Source organism: Dreissena polymorpha, chromosome 15, assembly GCF_020536995.1.
Source record: "Dreissena polymorpha isolate Duluth1 chromosome 15, UMN_Dpol_1.0, whole genome shotgun sequence".
Lineage (NCBI taxonomy): Eukaryota > Metazoa > Mollusca > Bivalvia > Myida > Dreissenidae > Dreissena > Dreissena polymorpha.
This window is the reverse complement of record NC_068369.1, coordinates 19081505-19104481: the sequence shown is the minus strand read 5'-3', so window position 1 is coordinate 19104481 and position 22977 is coordinate 19081505. Positions and strand designations below refer to the sequence as shown.

The following is a 22977-nucleotide window of genomic DNA, read 5'->3' as shown; positions in this document are numbered from 1 at the left end:
GTGTTGTCTTTTGTTGCCATCGATAGTTTTCAGATCAGGAGTGTATATTTATCGCCTCTTGATTTTGTATTTTGCGTACTATGACGCAAATTGTGAATTTGGTCGAAAGGGAAGGCGCTCGCAAAAAAGGACAGGGAGAAGGGAGAAGAACTATATAAGACATTGTCTTTCGTTCTAATCCTATTCAAACATGTTCATTGTATAAATGTTACATGTAATGCTATGTAATAACAAATTGTATTGCTTGAAATAAATATGTTTAAACTAAAAAAGGACAGCAAAGTTCAAGCCACACCCGCGGCGAGTTCCGCTAGTACCGACTCGTTAATTTTGCAATGTCTCCGTGACATTCAAGCTTAGCAAAATGAGTATGATGGGAAAGTTGACAGTCTCATTTCTGGTGTCAAAGTGGTTGAAGAAAACACGGCGTATCGAGACGAGTATGCCGATGACTATGGTAACTATCAGGATCTCGAAAATGCAGAAGAGGGTGAGATTGTTAGTTTAAAGGACAATGAGACATTTCGACTGATTCGACAACAGCTGTTAGTTATGAAAATAATTTTAAAGGAGTCAAGTCTCAGATTAGTATTCAAATAGCAAAACTAATTGGCACTGGTGTTTAAACCGTAATGTGTGGACAACTTGTTGTCACATTCCTGGGGAAACTAACATTGCTGATGAACCATCTCGCAAATCAATGATCGTCTAGAATTGGAAATAAATGAAACAGTGTCAAAGAATATCTGTTGTTTATGGGGAGTTCCTAGTGTAGATTTGTTCGCTTCAATGGTTAACACGAAACTAGAAGTGTTCTGTTCTTGGAAGCCTGACCCAGATGCAAGCTTTATTGATGCTTTCAATTTGGACTGGAGTATGTTTAATTTATGTTATATTTTCCCTCCTATCAGCCTTGTCAGACACTGCATTTAGAAAGTACGATCAGACAGATGTCGGGCATCATGGTCATTATGGGTAAAGCAGTCCTGGTGGCCACTTGTGATGCTGTCAGTTGTGGACAATGCGGTAATACTCCCTCGAGTAAAGAAGCTGTTAAGTCTTCAGCACAGAGACAAAAATTGGCGCATCAACTTCTGATGATAGCATGCAGAGTGCCAGGGATTCATTCAGAAGCAGAGGATTTTCGAAACATTCAACAAGAATTATAAGGGCGAGCTGGAAAACAGCGACATAACGCGAGTATCTATATATTAAAAGATGGTTTTCGTTCTGTGGTGAAAGGAAGATCGATACCATTTTTGGTTCTGCAAATGATGCTGTTGAATTTTAACAATTGAATTCAAGAAGGGATTTTCATATAGTTCAATTTACACTGCTTGGGCAGCACTGTCTTCTTTGTGTATAACATAAGAACAATTCTCTGCAGGGAATCATCATCTGGTAATAAGATTTGGAATGTTGACATTGTACTGAAATAGTTACTAAAATTGTCACCTGTCAGACATCTTAGTTTGAAGAATTTGACATTAAAGCTTACAATATTGATGGCACTTGTGAATGCAGCCAGGACACAAACTTTACATGTGTTTGTTGTTAATTGTTTACAAAAGAATTGTTCCGAGTTTATTTTACAGTTTGATGGTTTGTTTAAGCAAAGCAGGCCTGGCTTTGTTCAAATTTTCATTTAAAATCCTACCCTCCAGACAACAGGTTGTGTGTACATACTGTAATGAAAGAATATTTTAAACGGACTAAGGACTTAAGGTGTGAATCTGAGCACAATCAATTAATAAGTTATATTAAACCACCTAAAGCTGTGTCACGTGACACTGTGTCTAGATATATAAAGATAGTAATGTTAAGGTCAGGATTAGACACATAACTTTTTGGAGCTCATAGTGTGCGTGCAGCAAGCACATCCAAGGCTAAGAAAATGGGTGTGCCAATTTCCGACATCATGAAGAAAGCTGGATGGTCAAGCAAAAGCACTTTTTCGAAGTATTATGATAAAGAAATGACATTGGCAGAAGATGCATTAGAGTCCATACTGCGAATGTAGACGTATGTTTCAGTTTTACTTTGCTGCAGTGGCGAATGTTGTTTTTTGTCATGATTTTGCTTTTGTGCGGTCTCATTTCAGCGACGAATAAACCTATCGTTGTCGGAATAAAATTTACAAATGAAACGATACTTACCTGGGAGTCGAAGTTTGATTGTAATTCTAAGAGGCAACGATATGATGAGGAGTTGAAATGCCTCCCTCCCACTCCAACAACAAGGGGGCAATGCAGAACTTATTTTCACATTTCTTGTTCATCATGACAAAACATTAAAGACTGACTTCCTGCATCCAGACTACTTCTCATTTCATCTCCTCATCATATCGTTGTCTCTTAGAATAACAATTAAACTTCGACTCCCAGGTAAGTATCGTTTCATTTTTTTAATTATACATTAAACCACATTAATTAAACTATTAGAAACACTAATAATTAAAAAAATTTCCACATTGAAAAAGGGATTGAAATAATAAAAAATATTCAAAGTTTGCAAACAGCTGCCTAGGAGTTCAAGTTAGAAGTCCGACGTAAAAAAAACAAACATAATATATGTAATTAGAACCCCATGTACTAATTTCCCGTTATGAGTGAATGGTTCAGCTATTCAAAAATGAAAAATGATACATTTTGTGTGGGGAAAGTCGTCATCGGAATTAATTTTATCATTTTTGCACTAATTATTATTTAATTCTGAACCTCCTCTTGTTATTTTACACTTATAGTGACCGCTCTAGCCCCTTACCAGCCAACACGTGGCCGCTGGTCCCGACAAGGAAGTGGGCCCAGTTGAAATGGAAGCGGTACTGGCCGTCGGGAGCAGGCCGAATCAGCGCCATAAGGGGCTGAAACACATAGAGGTTGCTTTGAAAGTAAAAAGGGGAACGTTTTCGGGAGGGTGCGACTACAGTCTTGTCAATTACATGACTCGAAACTCTTGCACCGCTTTGCCAGCTATGGTCAAAGGCGAATAACTGAGTTACAAGTGGATTACTGGATACACCTACTCTTTATGGTAATTTTTACATTTTAAATCAATCGCTTACAAATGGATGCTGTCGGTTCCACACAATTACATCTTGATGGGGACCAAACAACATTGTTACTACATTGTTACTACAAAATAACCCACCAAAAACTTCGTTTGCGGGTGTCTGATAAATGATGATAAAACTAAATTAAAAAATACATTTAAAAATTTATACATCAACAAAGTTGATTTGGTTTTTGTTTAGAAAGATCTTAAAAAAGCAATTCTCTTATTGGTATTGTCTAATAGAATAAACAAATATTATAGTATTTTATGCTATTTAATTGTTTACTTTGATTGGGAATTCAGATTGAACATGAAATGAAGTCATTTGATCATGTACGGATTTCTAAAGATACCGATACTATCAAAATTGTATGATTGTGTTGTGGTTTTTATTACTAATTAATAGCATCATGTTAAGGCAAACCACGTACATTAAGCACAGTCAGAGCTGTCACTATGATGCCCAGAATGGGGTGTGCCTTTGTGAACGCTTTACCAGGAGCCGGCGCAACCTTAATAAAACAGAATAACAGAGATAAAAGAGATAAAAGGCTCATCAAATAACAGTTCATAATAAAGCAATATAAGCGATTGGTGCAACATACCATGCCAAATATCAATCAAACAATATAAAGCCTGATACGAAGTGTTTTCGTCTCAAGAGCAGAAACAGCAATATTTGTATTTGTATCATGTTTAAGTACTTCAGTTTAATATACAATATAAAGAGTGAGAATAAAAAGTTATTACGCATGTGAAGACAGACTCAAGCATTGCAACGCTTGACTGCAAAAAACATTACAAGCACTTCCTTTGGAATTTCCACATGGCGAAACACTCGCTGAGATGACACATACACACTAGGTACATTCACGTGAACATGATAGACTCGCCCGCACGCAGTGCTTACCTGACTGTAACCGCCAACTTCGATGAAAATGACAACGAAGGCAATAATCACACAAAGGGCAGCACACGACATAAACGAGCGGTGGATCTGAAAGTAACAAACATTGATTACATTTATAGACAGAACGGCTCACGATGTTCAATACGAAAGATGTTTCTTAGACACATCTGTGTGCAGTAATTGTAAAATATAGAGGCGCCTTCTTTAAAAAAAATGACGTAGGATTTAACATTTCAAAAAGTAGTAAAAGTAACATTAAACTATTTTCTATCATTTTTATCATTTGTGGTACTCGATTATTTTAGTCAGTCAAGTCAAAATAAAACTCCAGAAACAGAATAGGAAGGAAATTGTGTTAATCATTCGCCAGTCTTTTATTTAGAGCAATTGACCGATTGTGTAGACAATGATGTTCAGTACATACAACATGACGTAAAATATAAAAATATTAAAGCAAGGGTCATAGCCAGAATAATCAATTGAAACAATTTGGGTTTTAACCCGATTGAAAGTCATGCCAAACCGTACACACCAAAAGATACGTACAACAAACCAGTACTTGACCCCACACATGGTCTCGGATTCGACGAGAGACTTGCAGTGCCTGGCAACCAGTACACCCACACTGGAGAAGAACACCCACGCAATCACCATCAGAGACGCTGCAAACAACAGCAGGTATTTATACAAAAACATATATATTTATTCAACACACATTATAGTATACTGTTTACGTCCGTATTAACATATTTCTTATTTATCCACAATTGGTACAATTCATTCCATGAATTATTCAATAATAATTGTATCAGCTTTACTGAATTTAAACATTTACTTAACTAACAAATTGTTTAAACGAAGTTAATACATAAACGTGATTATTGCTGAATGATTGCTTATTTTAGCGCCGTTTTAACGAATTTAGGTATTTAAATCCGTTAAGTGCTTCTATAGATAATCGATAACACAATATATCACTCGTATTTCAATGAAATACAGGCATATCACACATTTTACCATGTAACTGTATGGCCAAACTGGACGACGTATTCCCGGCAACGGGAACCGAGACCGCCGAAAAGTTGACCTTGCCATTGCTGACCAACGGGTCATTCCAGTGTTGTTGAAGAGCACCTGTATAGTTAAGAAACGTTTTGTTGGCTTACAATGCCAGTGTGACTCCTAAAAGTGTCTTTCTTCGAAGGGGAAATGAGGTTTAAAATATATTAATCATTATGTTTCGCAATTTCATTTAAAATCAGCATGGCAGAGCAAATTTTACATTATAATGTGGCTAAGAGCATTGAGAAAAAGGACCCCGATGGTTCAACCTACCTTGCTCAAATGGTCCGGTTGCCACCACAAGATACAAGGTTTCAGACAGGTCCCAGAAGTTTGAGTCGGTTGCATTCTTTTGACGGACGAACGAACAGCTGAACTTTAAATCGGACAATGAGCCGTCCATCAATGTTAGGCCAAGCTTCGGCTGCAAATATAAGTACACTTTATTCATGTTGAAATGTTGGTATTTTCTTTTATACAGGATATATTGCTGTTTTTAAGATATCATTATGTTGCTTTTTCTATTTCTGCTTTTGTCATTGCAGTATTTTACTTGTCGATGTTCTTTAACTATGTGTTATTTGTTGTGTTGTTGGAGTTTGTCAAATATATATTTTTCACATTAATTATAAAGTTCTCGTACGTCGTCGAATGGTATGTTATCGTAGCCTTCGTTATGGGACGAAAGTATGTCGACAGTTTGGCCATCAGAGGTTACACAAGCCGCAACGTTCGTTTGATCCTGGAAGAAACATAGCAAGGTATTTGTTGTCGGTGTATAACTGCATGTATCTCAATAATTTCCATTCGAATTTCAGCAACACCTGCTTACATCAAACGGTGTACTGTTATGTGAACACCGCCATGCTTTATTAAACTTAATATAAATGTGTTTTATAATAAATAAATTTATTTTAAAGTTATTAAGAGGCAACCTTTTTTTAATGGTTGTGGCCTTTCAATTGACCCAACATAAGTCATATGCAAACCAAATCGATGCCTTAATGAAATTCACCAATATATGACTTTCAATACAGTGTGTGGATTTGCAATAACGCGGAAAGCCATTTAGTCATTTAGTAACAGTGACCTTGACCGCAACCACGCGACAAGCAATCATAATATATATATATTTTGATGAAGTGTATATTAATTAGAGGTTAATTGGTATACATTGTATATAAATACATCCTCCAGGTATACAATAGTAACGCATCAACACACTGTGTTGGCAAACAAAACAGGGTTTGAGTACAAAACACTCATACTCTGGATTTAAACCTACAAAACGAATTGTACCATCTTCCCCGTTTTTGAGAGGCCAACTGCTATCCATACGTCTGTCGTCATCTCCACAATCGTCTTGATATCAAACTTGATATCCCCGTTTCCATTCGTCGAGGCGGATTGCCATGACACCAAGAAGTCACACCCACTCTGGCATTCTGGGAAACAGCCAATTGTCTTGCCGCACCGAGGGTCGTATGGTATTTTTGACCCGGCCTTAAACACCAAAACGGTTTAGTTGGTGAGAACCATACCCTAAGTTCAAAAACAACACAAAACCACGCTATAAATTGTACAGCGTACACTAAATAGTAAATGCCAACTGTAAATCTAAATATGCGTTAATCAAGTGCGCTTATTACGGTGACTTCTTAAAACGCAGCCTAAGGCCTGGAAGAACCTCATAATCTTCGAAGTACACATAACAAACATATAAGTAATAGCGAGTTTGTGGTCGAGCGGTGCTTCCCAGGCTCCAGAACTGAGGTACAATGCCCGTAAATTCCTAACGCGCTAGGCGACGTTTAACGGAGGAACAGTGTAGTACTCAAACAAGACACATTACGACATATTGGCTGATTTTCCCTGAAAAGTCTTCTGCGGACGATCACCAAATGGAAGGATCCATATCCACTGGTACAAATGCACAAAATGACAGTTTATAGAAGATCGTTTATTATACTTCGTCGGCAACACGTCAGTAAGGATCGATTTCTTATTGTGGGCCCAGGTATTACTTGAAAGTTCCCCAGGTACTCTTAAGTATACAATATTTTATTCGGGGTCCGGAACATATAATTGAACTTCAACCGAAGAATTGTCGGTGACCTTAAGCGTATTTTAAGCGCAATTCAGCCTCCCACGATTGGTCATGGTCGGCTGGGACGCTACTTAATAGTACCCCGGGTACCTTTATGTATATCGCCAAGTCACCTGTTTCGGTCAGTCACCTGTTTCGGTTGATCATGGATTTTGCGCGTGTGCTCTATCCAAGTGACGAATGACGTCATCGTTTGTGTGTACATAGCAAGTGTCAACACTAACGGCAACTCGCATTGTTTATCAAAAATGAGGACAAAACAAGTAAGTATTCCGATCTGAATTGATTACCATCGACATTTGATCATTTTTGCTATAACTGTTTTTGCTCTTTTAAAAAAAATAAAATTAGCATCAACATACAGAACATCCGTTTTTGACAGTTCCGAGTATGGCGAGGGAAGATTTTGGCTGCTTCCGTCAAAGTCACGTGACTATTATGTGAAAAAAAAATCTAAAATGGCGGTACAAGGGGCGTTTACAAAGTTTGATCGACTTATATTTTCTGACATTAAAATATCAGACCTATGCAATTAGGGCACTTCAGCTTGTGATTTAACAAATATTTTTGGTGATCCGTGAATTTTATAAAAGAACTTGTAATCAAATTTAATGATATTGAACAATGCTTTAAGGGGTGTTGCGGCAGTTTATTTAACCGAGGATATATTTAGAGCAACACCGATGATGCTATTATCACAACTCAATATTTTTGTTATCAGTATCATCAGAAATGACCGAGTTGGTTCATAATACAATTGTCAGTGGTTCGAACTCAGGCGGGGTTAACTTTTTTTATACTTTTTTTTCTTTCTTTAGTTTCATACTTGTTTTATACTGGAGCTCTTTAGTCCTGTTGTTTACATTTATCAATTTAAAGCATTTAAACACAAACTTCAAAACATGTCGAAATCTGTGAACATGTAAGTTATTAAGGTCGAGTTTGATACTGTATTTTATTTTGTTTGTGATTAAAAATTGTTTTGTATTAATGTCTTTTGGTAAGCTGTTGTGATCCCAGTTAAGATTGTAAACAATTTCTAATGTTTATGCATATTTCTGACAACCTATGTACCGGTTCTTGGGTTTTGTCTTATTGCTGTGTTTTTTTAAATGAAATATGACGTCGAGACGACAGGGATAATTAAAACAAAAAAATCTCTGTTAAAAGTGCGGTGACCCCCCCCCCCCCCTTTTTTAGTTGTGTTTTATGATGAAAATACGTAGATGAACATATTTGAGCAGTTTCGCAAAATTCTATAAGGCAGAATGTTTTAAAATTCCATTTATGTGGTTACAATAGTAAACAAATGATGTTTTTTTGGGGTGACATACAAATTTAAAAAAATACATTTCATAAAATTTTACTTGTGTACTCCACTCTTTTGGTAGAGTGTGGTTTAATTGAATGGTATATGATGTATCGTAGCTTAAATTATATTTACATGTTGCCAATTTCATAGGTTATTAATTATGTTTACGCAATTATCGATTGTTCAGTTTTATTGAAAAAGTACATTTTATATAATGGTGAATAAAATCAAAACAAGGCTGGTGACCCTATGCTTTTATTTCATTTTTCATATAGTATTTGTATGTATATCTTAAATATAAATTTTTGACAAAATCTTTTTGATGGAAAAAAATCAGCAAAACTGCAGCAACACCCCTTTATACAAAATTATTTGTTTTATGATTGGTCTTGATATGGTTTCTGACCTATATAATTTCGATTATTTGTTACATCAATCGAAACAGGTGACTCGAGGATACTTCAAAGTGCCCGGGTTACGAATAATATTCTTAACAATACCCCGGAGTAAGGCTGGTGCCTTTACGAGCATTTTTAATACACTTAATTACTTTTTAAGTAGTACCTAAACCGACACAGAATAATTCAGCGTCAGCAAGTGTGGGTTTTATGACATACTAGTAAATGAATAGATAATCTAGACAAATTTCTGCACACCTGCTTGAGAACAACCATCAGCATGATCATCATAAGCCGAATAATTGTGCACGACGTTTTTTACTTATAAATGACAAAATTAATAATTTGTTAGAATTCAATTCCATTATATATGTTATTGTTGTTGTTGCTTTTGTTGTCAATAGTTTTGCTGTTATATTTAGTTCGGTTAGGTCAGCTGGTATGACGCTCGACTACAAATCCCGGGATCCCAGGTTTGATCCTCGACCCGGTCACATGACCTCAATTACATGTTTGTGGATTGGTCATTAATATCACGTATACGGCCATCCTAACCCTACCTCTGGTTCAAGAAGGGGAGTCGACAGTAACTGACACAAGTATGTGCTTTTAGATCTGGTAAACTAACTAACATAGAAAAAGTGTTAGTTAGTAAACGGACCGCAATGATTTGACTAAAATAGTGGTTGGTGAACAATATAAATAAGAAACAAACAAATATGGAGTGACAGTAATCGGAAAAGCAAAGTTTTCTGCATTGGCGTATACTAAGGAGAATTTACTACAACATAATTCTTTAAGTTTCGATTTACATTAAATGTTAAAATATTCAGGTAATTTGATGTTCGCGTAATTGTTTTCATACGAGCTCAAAGCGGACATATTTATTTAAACAAATGAAACATGTGTGTATAAAATCATTGCGCAAAATCGTTTTCCTACTGTAGTAGTAATCTCCGCTGTCGTAGTCGTAACATGCTGGGTACTTTCGGTCGAGGGGTTGCTGGAAGTCGTACTCTCGGTTGACGTAGGCGCTGTGTGACCGCCACATCCGGGATCATCAAAGGCTTTTGAGAAGTTGAATGCTGTAAGGCTGACCACTGGTGCATCCCAGTGTTCTTCAATTTCACCTGTATAGTTAAGTAAAGTTTTGTTACAGTACAAGTGCGACTGCTATGTGCCACCCGATTCAAATGGCATTGGGGAATGGGCGCTAAAATACATTTATTCAATTAAAAAAAAGCATGATTTAGCATTTTCCAAAAGTAAAGCGATATTGTTCTTCCAAAAACAATTTGAGAACTTTGTTAACTTACCCTCATATGGTCCCCATGCGATCTCCATATACATGAGTTCAGACAGATCGTAGTAATTTGAGTCGCTTGCATTCTTCTGACGGACGAACGTACAGCTGAACTCAGAACCAGACATCGACCCGCGTATCAATGTAAGGCCTAGCTTCGGCTGCCAATAAGTGCATGATATTAATACATTGTTTATTTAAGGTCATTTTTATTGTTGCGTTTTCTTTCTTTTTTTGTTGCTTTTTGAATATGTCATGGTGTTGCTGTTGTTTTGCTACTTCTTTTGCCATTATATCAGTTTACTTGACCGTGTTCTTACAATTGACCCATTTATGCCTAGTGGACTCTCCCATCCTTCTAAGTTGGATCAATTTATTTCCAAAATTAGGGATGTCTAGTATATTTATTTATTTATTTAGAACAATTCTTACAGAAATTCCTTTAAGCAAACAGCGTAGACCCAGATGAGACGCCGCATCATGGGTTTACGCTGTTTGTTTGCAATGCCCTTTTTTCAGGACGCTAGGCATGAATGGGTTAATGTTTTATGCTGTGTTGTAAATCTTCAAATTGTTGTAATGAGTTTACAATGAGATAGATTCGGTTTGTTTCACCTACGTATGTTCATTTTCAACAATACAAAAAAGCCATATCGTTGTAGTATTTTTATAAACGGTAATAAATCTTACATTAAAATTTCATCAAATTCTTTCCCTCAACATTTATATCAGTCATGAGGATGTGATTATAATTCGACGATATAATAATATACCTATAATTATAAATTATTATATTTTTTATCATTCTTTTCGACATGACTTTTGTTTTCCTGTGCATTTAACGGTGTTTACTTATGAATACAGTGTTTGATGTTAACTCAAAGGGAAGATGTATGTAACTTCAAATTAAGATTTAATTTTACTTACATCTTGAAATGGTATGTTACCATAGTCGTCGTCTGTCCACGACGAAAGAATGTCGACAGACGTGCCATTACTACTTACACAAGCCGCAATGTTTGTTTGTTGCTGAAAGAAAGGGTTTTGTTGGTAGCCGATTGAATGACAATGGTTATCACATCTTAGTTATTTCCATTTATACTTCCATAGGCATCTGCGACCAGCGGAAGAAGTAATGTTTGAAATGTATTTAGCCAAATATCATTATTTTTTTTAGAAACAATAGTTTTTTATATATATAACATAGCATTATTGCTTATTATTAAACTAACCCTTTTTCTTAAGAGATTTATTATAATCGCTTTATCTATTTTTGAGTTTTTAAGCACGTTACGTTTTATTTTCAATTGTTGCGACCTGTAGTTGAACTCACATAGCCCATATGCATAACAAACAGTAGAGGTCATCATAAATTGTATCTAAAACATACAGTTTTAGTAAGTTATGTGAATTTGCTATTAAGTGGATTTTCAAAAACAAATAATTTACAGTGACCTTGACCGAAAAATTTGCAATTCTTAGCGATATCTTTTATGGTATATTATATAAGGTGTTATTGAAACACATTGTTATAAACTGTGTATGAATTCATCATTCAGGTAAAAACAGAGTAACGTATCAAAACATAGATTGAGAAAACAAACGGGATTTGAACATACAAACACGCATTACCATTATCCCTGTTTTCGAGACGCCAACGGCTATATATACATTGGTCGTCTGTTGCACCATCATTTTGATATCAAACTGGACATCTCCATTTCCATTGGTCGAAGCTGGTTGCCATGACACCAGATAGTCGCATCCACCATTCGAACATCCCGCGAGACAGCAAATAGACTCACCGCATCGAGGGTCGTACGGTATTTTAGACCCGGCCTGAAACATCCAATTAATAAAGTTTATGGTTATCGTTTTCCGAGTTCCAAAACAGCATCAACCACATCTTTAGATGGATGGCTGTCGATAAAAATGAATTCGTTGAACATTATAGCTATCAAACTTTATTCAAATGTAAATCAATCTTGCCGTTAATCAAAAACGCTCATTTGGTAGGTGTGCTGTGAAACCCACAGGTGTTTGGCGCGTGGTCAATTCACTGAAACACTATCAATATGTCATAAATAACATTTTTCATCACTTTGGGAAAAAAAATAACAGAATTGTTTTTGTCAAAGTGATGAAAAATGTTCTTTTATTACATATTGTAAGTATTTCAGTGAATTGGCCACGCGCTCAACACCAGAATTTTGTTTTGTTAAAGTGATGAAAAATGTAGTTTTATGAAAGATTGATAGTGTTTCAGTGAATTGGCCACGCGCCCAACACCTGTGGTGAAACCGTCAGGGTTAGAGCGGTCCTCATTACACGACCTCAAGCGCGGAAGAACATCGTGAAGTTTGAAATATGCATTACAATCATGTTAACCCATTTATGCCTAGCGTCTAGAAAAAAGGCCTTTGTAAACAGCGTAGAACCAGATGAGACGCCGTATGATGCGGCGTCTCATCAGGGTCTTCGCTGTTTGCTTACAATAATTTCTGAAAGAAATATTCTAAATATAGAAATAAATATAGCAGACATCCCTAATTTTGGAAATATATTGATCCAATTTATAAGGATGGGAGAGTCCATAAGCATAAATGAGTTAATAATCTGAGCAAATTTGTGGTCGAGTGCAACCATCTAGACGCCAGAACAAATGACGCGCAGTTTCGTTTTCCCGTTAATTCCTAACGTACTAGGAGACATTAAACGGAGAAACAATGAAGTACCGGTAGGTTCTCCGCACAAAAAAACTTTAAGATACAATATATTTTCGCAATATACCCCTCGACCCAATAATAATGTTTTCTGATAGCTATGGCAACATAAGAGGATCCAGTTGCACTTGTTATTAATGTACAATATTTGCGGGTGTTTTTTTTTTATCAATGCTCGTGCGGCAACAAGTCAGCAAGTGATGATTTTGTGACATAAATTTATAGATGATTAAAACAAATGTGTGCATGCTAAATAAAAAACATGGATGAGAAACATACCTCAAACTATTAGTGTGATGATAATAGATTATCCATGTAAAATATAATGTTAAGCATTAAAAATGAAAATCATTGTATTTTATTTTATGCTGGTAGCTGTTGTTGTTTCCGTGATCTTTTTAAGCTAGTTAGCTCAGTCAGTATAGCGATGGACAAACTATCCGAGGATCGCGGTTTCAATTTCCGGCCCGGCCACAAAACTTGTTTGGGGATTGGTCACGAAAATAATGTTTACGGCCATTCTTAATCTACCTCTGATTCAAGTATTTCAGTTGTCACAAGCTGACATAAGTATGTGAACGCAGTACTGGCTAATCAGCTATCCCAAGATATGTGTGAGTTTGTAAGCTGACTGTCGTTAAATATCTGGAATACCGTGAACAACGGTGAAATACTTTAAAAAGGCGTACAAATCTAAAAAATCTAAACGATAAAGAAACATCAGAGTATGTGCATATAATCGGAGGGACATTTTTTTCTGCATTCAGCGTGTTACCCACAGGGTTTCGAAATATGCAAACATAGAATAGATTTTAAACGCCATACATTAAAGCGAAACTATAAAGGCTACTTATTGTTTGTGTATGTTTCACAAAGCTTACATATTTCTTTAAAAAAAATGAATTATTGATGAATAAAATATTTGCATTAAATAGTTGTCCTACTGTAGTCGGTAAATCCGCTGTCGTTGACGTCACATGCTGAGTACTTCCAGTGGAGTGGTCGCTAGAAGGGGTGGTCTGACCGTCACATCCGGGATTGTCAGCATGCAGGGAGCAGTCCTCGACGACGTCCGAGAAAATACGTAACCAGTAGCGACTCACATTGTAGGACTCCACCACCGTCAAACTGTCGGCACAACAAACATGGATTATACCAATTGGAAGTTGAATAAAGGTACCGGTAACTGTGTTTATTTAGGCTAAGAAAACGTGTAGCATAAGTAAGCCTTTACGAGTTTTCTGGCCGAGGTTATAGTACTATTTACGGATACATCAATTTATTATAAATGCAGAAAAATACATACCAAAAAAACACAATAATCAATAAAATGACCAATTTTAATGGTAAAATAGCACTGGGCGTTTTTTTCTGTATTTAACAGTTCGGGAAAAAACTATGGGTGTCCCACGAAGAGTAATTTCGTTAATACATGTCTGGCAACAAGGAATAGTCGGAGCGGAATATTCAACGGAGAGGCCTTTTTTAACTGGCCGTTAAATATTTAAATATATTTTTTCAAACGTGACTATAGAGCACCTTATGATGTAATTCTGACCAATATAGTTTGCTGTAAACTTATTCGAATACAATTGAACACTATGAGACCTTCAATACAAAGCCTTCATCGGTATAAATAACAAAGCCTTCATCGGTATAAATAACAAAGCCTTCATCGGTATAAATAACAAAGCCTTCATCGGTATAAATAACAAAGCCTTCATCGGTATAAATAACAACAGACATGCTGATGGTGCTGAATGCCCTGATAATATATAAATTCAGAACTGTAATTAAAAGTATACAGTATTACAACAAATACATTTTGTTCGGGTACTATGCTTAAAAGTAGGAGCAAAAAGGTGAACATCAATTTCTAACAACTTATCATTTCCAGTATGTGATCAACGTAGGTACGAAAGGATAGGCGGACAGAGTAGGGCGGAAACAAATATTTTATTGAAATCAGACTTCGAACGGGCAAAGCGGCGACTATATGCTCCACTTTATGATGACCATATAAACAAAAATCGGAAATTTTAATATTACCGGAAGTTGATATCCCCGACGGAAGTAGACGGCGCCGTCCAACTGAAGTCTATAGACGTTTTGTTGCTGTTTGTCACGTGCGTAAGGCCTTGCAGATTACTCTGGGAAAAATAATGAGAAACTTAAAAACAAAACTTGCTGAGACGTTTTTTATTTGCATTATTTGCAAGGCATTTTTTTGTTAAAAAAACGTTATTCAAGAGTGCCAGTGTGTAAAGTTTTCCAAGCAAAGAGCTTAAATAAAAAAGGTCTTCAATATTTTTGCTTTCTACGAGTAATACATAAATACAAATACGATTATTGACGTACACGCCATCGTGAATGAAATTACCAATAACACGATTATGAATGTATAATAAAACCGCGTAAGTTAACGACTCACACATGAACATTAATAATATACACTGGTTATTGCTTCACATTAAAACACGCTTTGTGTTTAATACAACAATACGAATTCCAGTAACGTTGCAAAACTGGACTCGTCTTGAATATACGTTTCGCTGAAGTTGTAATGAAACAGACACGAATCAGAATGATGATTTTAAAATATCTAGTTCTATCCCTGTGCCCCTGTGCCCATGCTGTATCTGCAGACATCACGTGCAGGCGTAAGTCAATCATTTGAACAAAATCGTTTACAAAAGTGAAAGAAAAACCTACTTGCACCAAAAGGAAGAGATCGCAGATTCCCCCCCCCCCTTTTAACTAGTAATTTGCATGTAACCTGTACTGAGTGCAGAATGCAAGGAGTTTCACACCAGACACTAATCTCGCGTACTCAGTTCGCAAGTCTTCTTGGTGGTGGGCGACGGCCAAATCTGATGATACGGATTATATTAATGTAATTCACACATGCACACACAACAAATAAAAACATTTAAATGTAGTAAATGTGTACCGTTCCACACTGCGTCTGGGTATTGGAATCAATCACGCTGAAGGTCCCATAAGGGTCTGCGGTAGAGGCGTCCTGGAGACGGGCCTCAATCAGGAAGCCCCTAAACAGCACACCCGTAGGCGAGTAGATGGTTCCTTAAGTGAATGGTTATTCATTATTAGATGGCCATCATCCCGATTTCCAGAACTTTAAAACAAAATCTAATACGTGCACAAAGAGCGCTGACCACGGGGTGCATGTGCAAATTGTAAAAGTTGTTTCATCGATTTAATTATGGTTGAAATTGCGATTTTTGATTGAAATGATTTTACGTTGGTCTGCTTGATGTGTTCTCTGAGATAAATTCTGTTTTCCAAAAACATCTTGAAAAAAATGTGGAGTTAGTATAATGTATTGCTCATCGAAGAAGCAGTCTGAAAAAAAAGGCGGTGGGGCATGATATGTTCTCTTTATGGCGGTGGAGCATGGTTTTCCTAATTTATAATCTTATAAATATGTTCTTTTTTCTTGTTTTTACCATTTCAAAACTCCATTGTAATTTAAACGTATTTTCAACATGTACAAGAGGTCGATAAGGAAGCATAATTTTGCGCCGAGCCATCAAATCGTAAAGTTTTTCTGATTTCAAAGAGTGTTTTGTAGCTTGGTCTGTAATATGTTCATCAGAATCAGTTTTTTTATGTTGGTTATCTCAGTGCCCCAGTTAAGCTGCGTATCTGCGTTTTCACCCTATTAAAATGTTTAAAAACGCAAAGAAATACAATATCATGGGTATTGAAAACGCAACTAATTTGACTTTTACGCAAATTCATCAAATTTAATGCGTACGGTACAATAGCTTCAATCAACTGCTTTGCTAATTTTCGGTATTTCTTCTTTGGAATTATTAGCGCAACGCGGCGACGCTTTCATTAAGCAAGCGCCTGGATAACAGGGCAGGAAAAAAGTCCAAGTTATTCAAATGCTCCGCGGACTAGATTTCATAGTTAAATAAAGCGTATGACCAAATTATTTACGATGACATACATCATTTTCAATCTGACTTAATCCGTCGTTCATTCTGCATATATTTGTAAAGCGTCTGTACTTTCAATTTCTATTACGATGCGTAATAAAAATGTCCAAAACAGGTCCAAAGACGTACGCGATTGTTTGGCCAAAATATCAGTCGATCGCAAACTTTTTTTTGAACCAAGAAAGCAAGAGCCAATAAGTGCCGAATCATTCGTGTTATCGATTTTTTTTAAGTTTAAAGTTTATAATATGGACAGTTTCAAGGTTTAAAGATATTATGAAACATCAGTTTATTAAAGTAAATGATGATAGTTTACAGTTTTATTGAATAAATAAAAGTGTGCAGCTTCAATACAAGTAAAGCAGCAATGATTTTACGGTATGCATTTTTATAACTCGATTCACCCTATTTCAAGGATGAAATCACCCTATTTTTCAAAATCAATTGGCGAAAACCCTATTTTCAAAATAATTATCTGGGGCACTGTGATCTGTTTTCTATTGGCTGTTTTCTGGCCTTTGAAATGTTTGAGAAAGGTTAATACCCTATATCAAACGAAACGCGGTGCGTGTACTACAATTGCATCAAGACAGTACATTCCTATAATGTTTATGTAACGTGAACTATTTGTTGAAACATATCGGAACGAATATTTATCTGTTCATTTATCTGAAACCTTAAAACGTAATACAGATATGTATGCAGACTCTTAATCAAGTGTACCACATAACCGAGTGTGTAACAGTGTACCCAGTTTTTGTACCCAGTTTATATAAGCTAAGGTCAACAATAACTGACTGATAATACGGTTGTTTAAATTCAATTCTACCACGACCCACGACTTTTTGTTTTCGCAAAAAAAGGAAAATTAGTCAGAGTTTTGCAGCAACAAACCACGGTCGGAGTCTTATGTAGTGAAATAAGTTCTGGAAATCCCCACAATGATTGTAAATAAAATAATTAACGCGTGATCTACTAACCGTTTGACAAACAAAAGCTTTCTGCATCATTCTTGAAAATAAAAATGATCTCGTTTGACTTACTTGGCATTTATTTTTCATGAATTAGTCCAATGTTCGGACATTGCCTAGAACAGAATCCCAAATCATTCCTATGCTAAAGAATAAAATCTGTGACAGACCAAAGAAAAAAATAAAAAGAATATGCAACAGTATATACGACAGCAATTTTTGAAGTGAAAACTTCGAAAGTTTTCACATACAAGTTTGCAAATTAAAAATTGACATCTAATGGATGAAACACATGCCGTATAATAGTTGTAGATAGTATACTAATATATGTTGTAAAAACTTCACGAACATGTTTATGTCACAGGTGGTTAGCGTGTGGCTATGATATTAATTAGTGAAAACATCATTTTGAATGATAAATAATCATATTATAACGAAAAATTAACTTTTCTGAAAAAAAAAATTTCACTATCAAATATATATATAACAAGGTATGCAACTCAAAATCACCCCAAAACGGGGTGCATCGCTTTGAACAGCCATATCTTCATCAATTGTGCAGCGATTTTCACGATCTCGGTCTTATTCAACGCAGAAATGAATTTCCTTTCTGGAAATGTATATGTCTTGCAATATTTTTACAAATGCTGGGTCAACTTTTAAGAAATAACACGATACACAACACGCATGACCCAGTTGACAGTGATCATGCTGTCTTTAAGACTGAAATCTTCACGGAGTAAAGGGCAACTTCCCTACAAAGTTCATGTAGTTCGATACCATAATTCAATAAAACGTATGAAAAAAATGTTGAAATTTAACAGTAAATGCATTTAAAAAGTATGACATATATTTTGATCTTGGCAATCTGTTGAAGTGTGACAAAAACCCATTAAAGGTCCAACACGGTTTGTTTCTTTTGCAGAAGTTTGGTACAGTAAACGTTTGTTTATATTTCATATTACGGTTTTAGCAAAAAAGCGGATAAGTTGCATACCAATGTTAAATGACTACGTAACAATATTGTATATTGGGCATACAACATACAACATAATTGCAAATCATGCTAGATGATAATACTTGCGTAGCATATATGCGTATGTTCTTATTCAATGTCTCGAATATACAGATATAATACCGAAATAATAACAATTCAAATGCATATATTTAATATTTATTCATATAGCATTATAAGTATATGATTTTATAATATACATGCTTTGTGCTCATAAGCATTGATTTCAAATTACACAAACACATTTTGTAAACTGGCTACACAATGTATGTATATTCAAACCCTTTGAACAGACATGCTTATTTTGTTGGAAGATTATGCATCCATTTATCATTTCACCTAGTTAGTGTTTTCATTTAAACATATAAGTGTTCACTCTATACTCATAGTTTATGTTTTGGGGATGCCGGAAGTCAATGGAAAGCATTAGATATCTGGCGACATTAAATGATATACATTTTTAAACTGATAACTCTCGATAATAACTTTACTTTCATTTTAAAATTAAAATGGCGAGTTCAGTCTGGTTTCTGATAAGCGGTGGTAGCAAAATTTAACCTGCTCTTGAGTAAACACACGTGGTTTAACAGGGAAAATCAGAAAGAACTAACATTGCATTGAAAGATGAAACATATTGAGTAATTTTTCTCATGCAGGACAAATATTTACCAACATATACAACTAATCTAGTTTAATTTATGTATTTAATGTACATTTACTTATGTGCACTTGAAATTCTGAATACAGTTTATAATCCAAAATTGCTAAGTGTACCCTGTAATGGAACACAACAAAATTGCAAGTGATGTTTTAAGAAAAACAAGGTGTAAACACCAATCTAATGTGAATAATGAAATAAGATTTCTTCTACAAATTCGTATTTAAGTTGCTAGAAATGAAAACAGACTTTGAAAACCAATGTTTTTCTATCCCATAACCATGCAAAGAGTCTTTTAAGCTTCATTTCACATTGTATGGCATTATGTTTGTGGTTTTTTTTCTCTGGTAATAAAACCAAAATCAATCAATTTATTAAGTTTTCATACAAACGATAAATATGTGTAAGAAATATTGTGACGTTTAAGAAAAAAAAACGAACGCGTAAACAAAATTGTTTTACTAAAATAGACTAATTCAGTGTTAATCTAATAAAAAATACAAACACTTTTAAAACAATTTAATGTTTAAAAAGACAGTAAGTATATTTCGATATACATATTTAGGTTTCACATGATTTGAAACATTTGTTGATACAAATAGCAATATCGTTTATAGGTTTCCATAAGATTGCGTTACTTTACACATACACTTCAACGGAGAGGTTTCGTTGCCGCTCTGTAGAGCTAACTCTACTTGTTTTCCATTGAACAAGATCATAGTTGTATTGGCTTTGCCAAGAATAAAGTATTTCTTAACACACCTTATAGAGCAATTAGAAATTGCGACAAGTGATGAATGTATAATTTAAGAAACATGTATGGTTTATTTCCTGTCAACAAAAGCCATACCATCAATTGCGCAGCGTATATTATTTTCAGCACATAAGGTAGTGGCGCTCATTGGGTCAGTGTCGACCTGAAATGGCTTGAAATCACCCGGGGTTATTAGAAGCCGATTCTTGTCACCCTGGGGTGACTTCAAGCCGATTTCAGTCACCCGGTCGGCTAGAAGTCTACCCAGGGTGACATGTATCGACTTGAAGTCACCATAGGGTGACACGAATCGGCTTTTATTCACCCCCGTATGATTTCAAGCCATTTCAGGTCGACGATGACTCAATGAGCGGTAGTGGCAATTGTTCACATTCTGTATCTGGTTATTTCATTATAATATTGCAGCGACATCAGCGTTTGAAATGTGTTCTTCTTAATGAAAATAGGCTACCGTTATTTACTTGACATTTGGAATTAAAAGTTTCGATCAAATCTCTATCTAAATAAAGTATGATATGACCTATGAAACTAATATTTCGATCCATCTCACTCAATACGCCGAAGTATTTGAAATAATGCGCCGAAATTGTTGTACATGTAGTAAAATTCATTAAAGAGAAAGTAACAGACGTACACTGACCTGTGGTAAAAAAATGTTGGTTCATTGAAATAATTTAAAATCAAACGCAACTTACTAAATAATCCATATTTTTTGGCGTAATATTCCTTCGATTTTTACAACAACCTGCACTTGAATGCGTATAAACTTCAAGTGAAGAAAGTCAAGAGGTCTGCATTATTTAATATTTGCGATACAAGGGATGTTATATACAAATATATATGGGTTGATGTATCTCGTGACTGCCGCGAAGTCGGTAGGTATCATTGCGATACATAAATGTCTATACTCAATTTAGTTGTATATAGATAGGTGTTCTAATTATTAATGTTGATCCTTGTCGCATCGATAAACAAACACCAAGGGTGCGCTATTCCATGACTTCGTGAACAGTGCGTGCTTGTTTGCCGACTTGGCCTGTTGGTCTTCAAGATATAAGTTGAAATAAAACAACAAGCAATATGTCTATGTATCGCTTACAAAAACATCATAACCATGCCCTTCGTGCTGATTAAGTCTCTATATTTTTGAAAGCAGAATATGTAGCATATTTTGGAATAAATTATATTTCGCAGTGTTTAAAAACTCACAATATAAGCTTTTATTTTCATTTATTATAAAACTTAATCAATCCATTTACAGAATGCATAAAAAGAACATATACAATTTAAATTTATAGAATCTAGAAAGTTTACTTAATTATTTTGTATTATTATTTGTGTGTTATAAGTGTAGAATTCATGTCATTGTTGTTTGCTATCACAGCAATACGGCGTCTGAACAATCAAGGACACGTGTTGTACTTTGAAACAAATGATAACCTCAATACATGTCAGATTAATTTAGAACATGTAGTTATGTGTAATCGAATCATATTAAACCACAGGTACGTATCGTCAACATTAAATATTGGGTACATCATTATCTTATTAAAGTCTCCATTCTGCGTGTGTGTGCTTGCGCGAGCGTGTATGTATGTATGTATGTATGTATGTATGTATGTATGTATGTATGTATGTATGTATGTATGTATGTATGTATGTATGTATGTATGTATGTATGTATGTATGTATGTATGTATGTATGTATGTATGTATGTATGTATGTATGTATGTATGTATGTATGTATGTATGTATGTATGTATGTATGTATGTATGTATGTATGTATGTATGTATGTATGTATGTATGTATGTATGTACGTATGTACGTATGTAGCTGAGCGACTGCGGAGGTTTATATTCACGATTCAGTGCAACAGCACTCTATCAGCTGATGTATGTAAGGGCATTCACATGTCAGAACGATTGGCAGATGTGGCGCATGTCACCAAATTGATCACAACCATATAATCAGATCGAAAAAACATGGTTTACTATTATTTGTCGAATATACAGTATAGAACTCTATAAGGATAATTTTGAATTCAAGTATGCACATAATTAGTTTAATGCGTAGTAAAGTTTATGTTTGTTACCCAATCATTCCGCGCAATTGTTTCTTTTAACGAACAGCCATGAGCTACTTTCAAATAACAGAGCCCATATGTTGCAAAATGTAACGGTGGATTAACTAAAATAATTGTAAGTAGTATTTTGCTCATCATCATAAAGCCATCACTAATTATAATTGCTCTGTAAAAAAGGGGGTTTATGCATGTGCGTAAAGTGTCGTCCCAGATTAGCATGTACAGTCCGCACAGGCTAATCCAGGACGACGCTTTCCGCTTTTATGATATGTTTTGTTTAAAGAAAGTATTTCCTTAACAAAAATTCAGTTTATGCGGAAAGTGTCGTCCATGACTGCGGACTGCACATGCTAATCTGGGACGACACTTTACGCACATGCATTAAAACTCATTTTTTACATGTACTCAACATATAGTTCTCACGAATACGTCGTTCTTCCGATACTGCCCGACGCCAGTCTCGAGCTTAGTTCCGATGTTTACATTTATCAAAATGACAAACTTCAGTACGTGCGAAAATCTGTGAAAAGCCCCCTTTAACATGAGTTAAGATTCCCCTATGGAGTATCGTGAATACCGGCTAATATGTATATATAGAGAGAAAATAACAGGTTACTGCCTGATCTTTTTGTAATATA

General features: G+C 35.4%; 2 protein-coding genes across 2 annotated transcripts in view; both read right to left on the bottom strand.

Annotated features, from left to right (window-relative positions):
* LOC127860006 (vacuolar protein sorting-associated protein VTA1 homolog) overlaps window positions 1-22977 on the bottom strand; it is a 172804-nt gene that overhangs the window by 33291 nt on the left and 116536 nt on the right. The gene's annotated exons all lie outside the window — the stretch shown is intronic.
* The window catches only part of LOC127859597 (uncharacterized), a 57321-nt gene that overhangs the window by 6945 nt on the left and 27399 nt on the right, over window positions 1-22977 (bottom strand). Inside the window, exons 4-18 of the mRNA XM_052397095.1 lie at window positions 15820-15953; window positions 14919-15019; window positions 13814-13997; window positions 11779-11985; window positions 11074-11175; window positions 10160-10307; window positions 9786-9973; window positions 6326-6529; window positions 5670-5768; window positions 5300-5450; window positions 4982-5098; window positions 4511-4626; window positions 3965-4051; window positions 3486-3566; window positions 2764-2863 (exon numbers count right to left, since the gene is read on the bottom strand). Of these exons, the coding sequence (XP_052253055.1) occupies window positions 2764-2863; window positions 3486-3566; window positions 3965-4051; window positions 4511-4626; window positions 4982-5098; window positions 5300-5450; window positions 5670-5768; window positions 6326-6529; window positions 9786-9973; window positions 10160-10307; window positions 11074-11175; window positions 11779-11985; window positions 13814-13997; window positions 14919-15019; window positions 15820-15953 (2019 nt within the window). The remainder of the gene's footprint in view (window positions 1-2763; window positions 2864-3485; window positions 3567-3964; window positions 4052-4510; window positions 4627-4981; window positions 5099-5299; window positions 5451-5669; window positions 5769-6325; window positions 6530-9785; window positions 9974-10159; window positions 10308-11073; window positions 11176-11778; window positions 11986-13813; window positions 13998-14918; window positions 15020-15819; window positions 15954-22977) is intronic.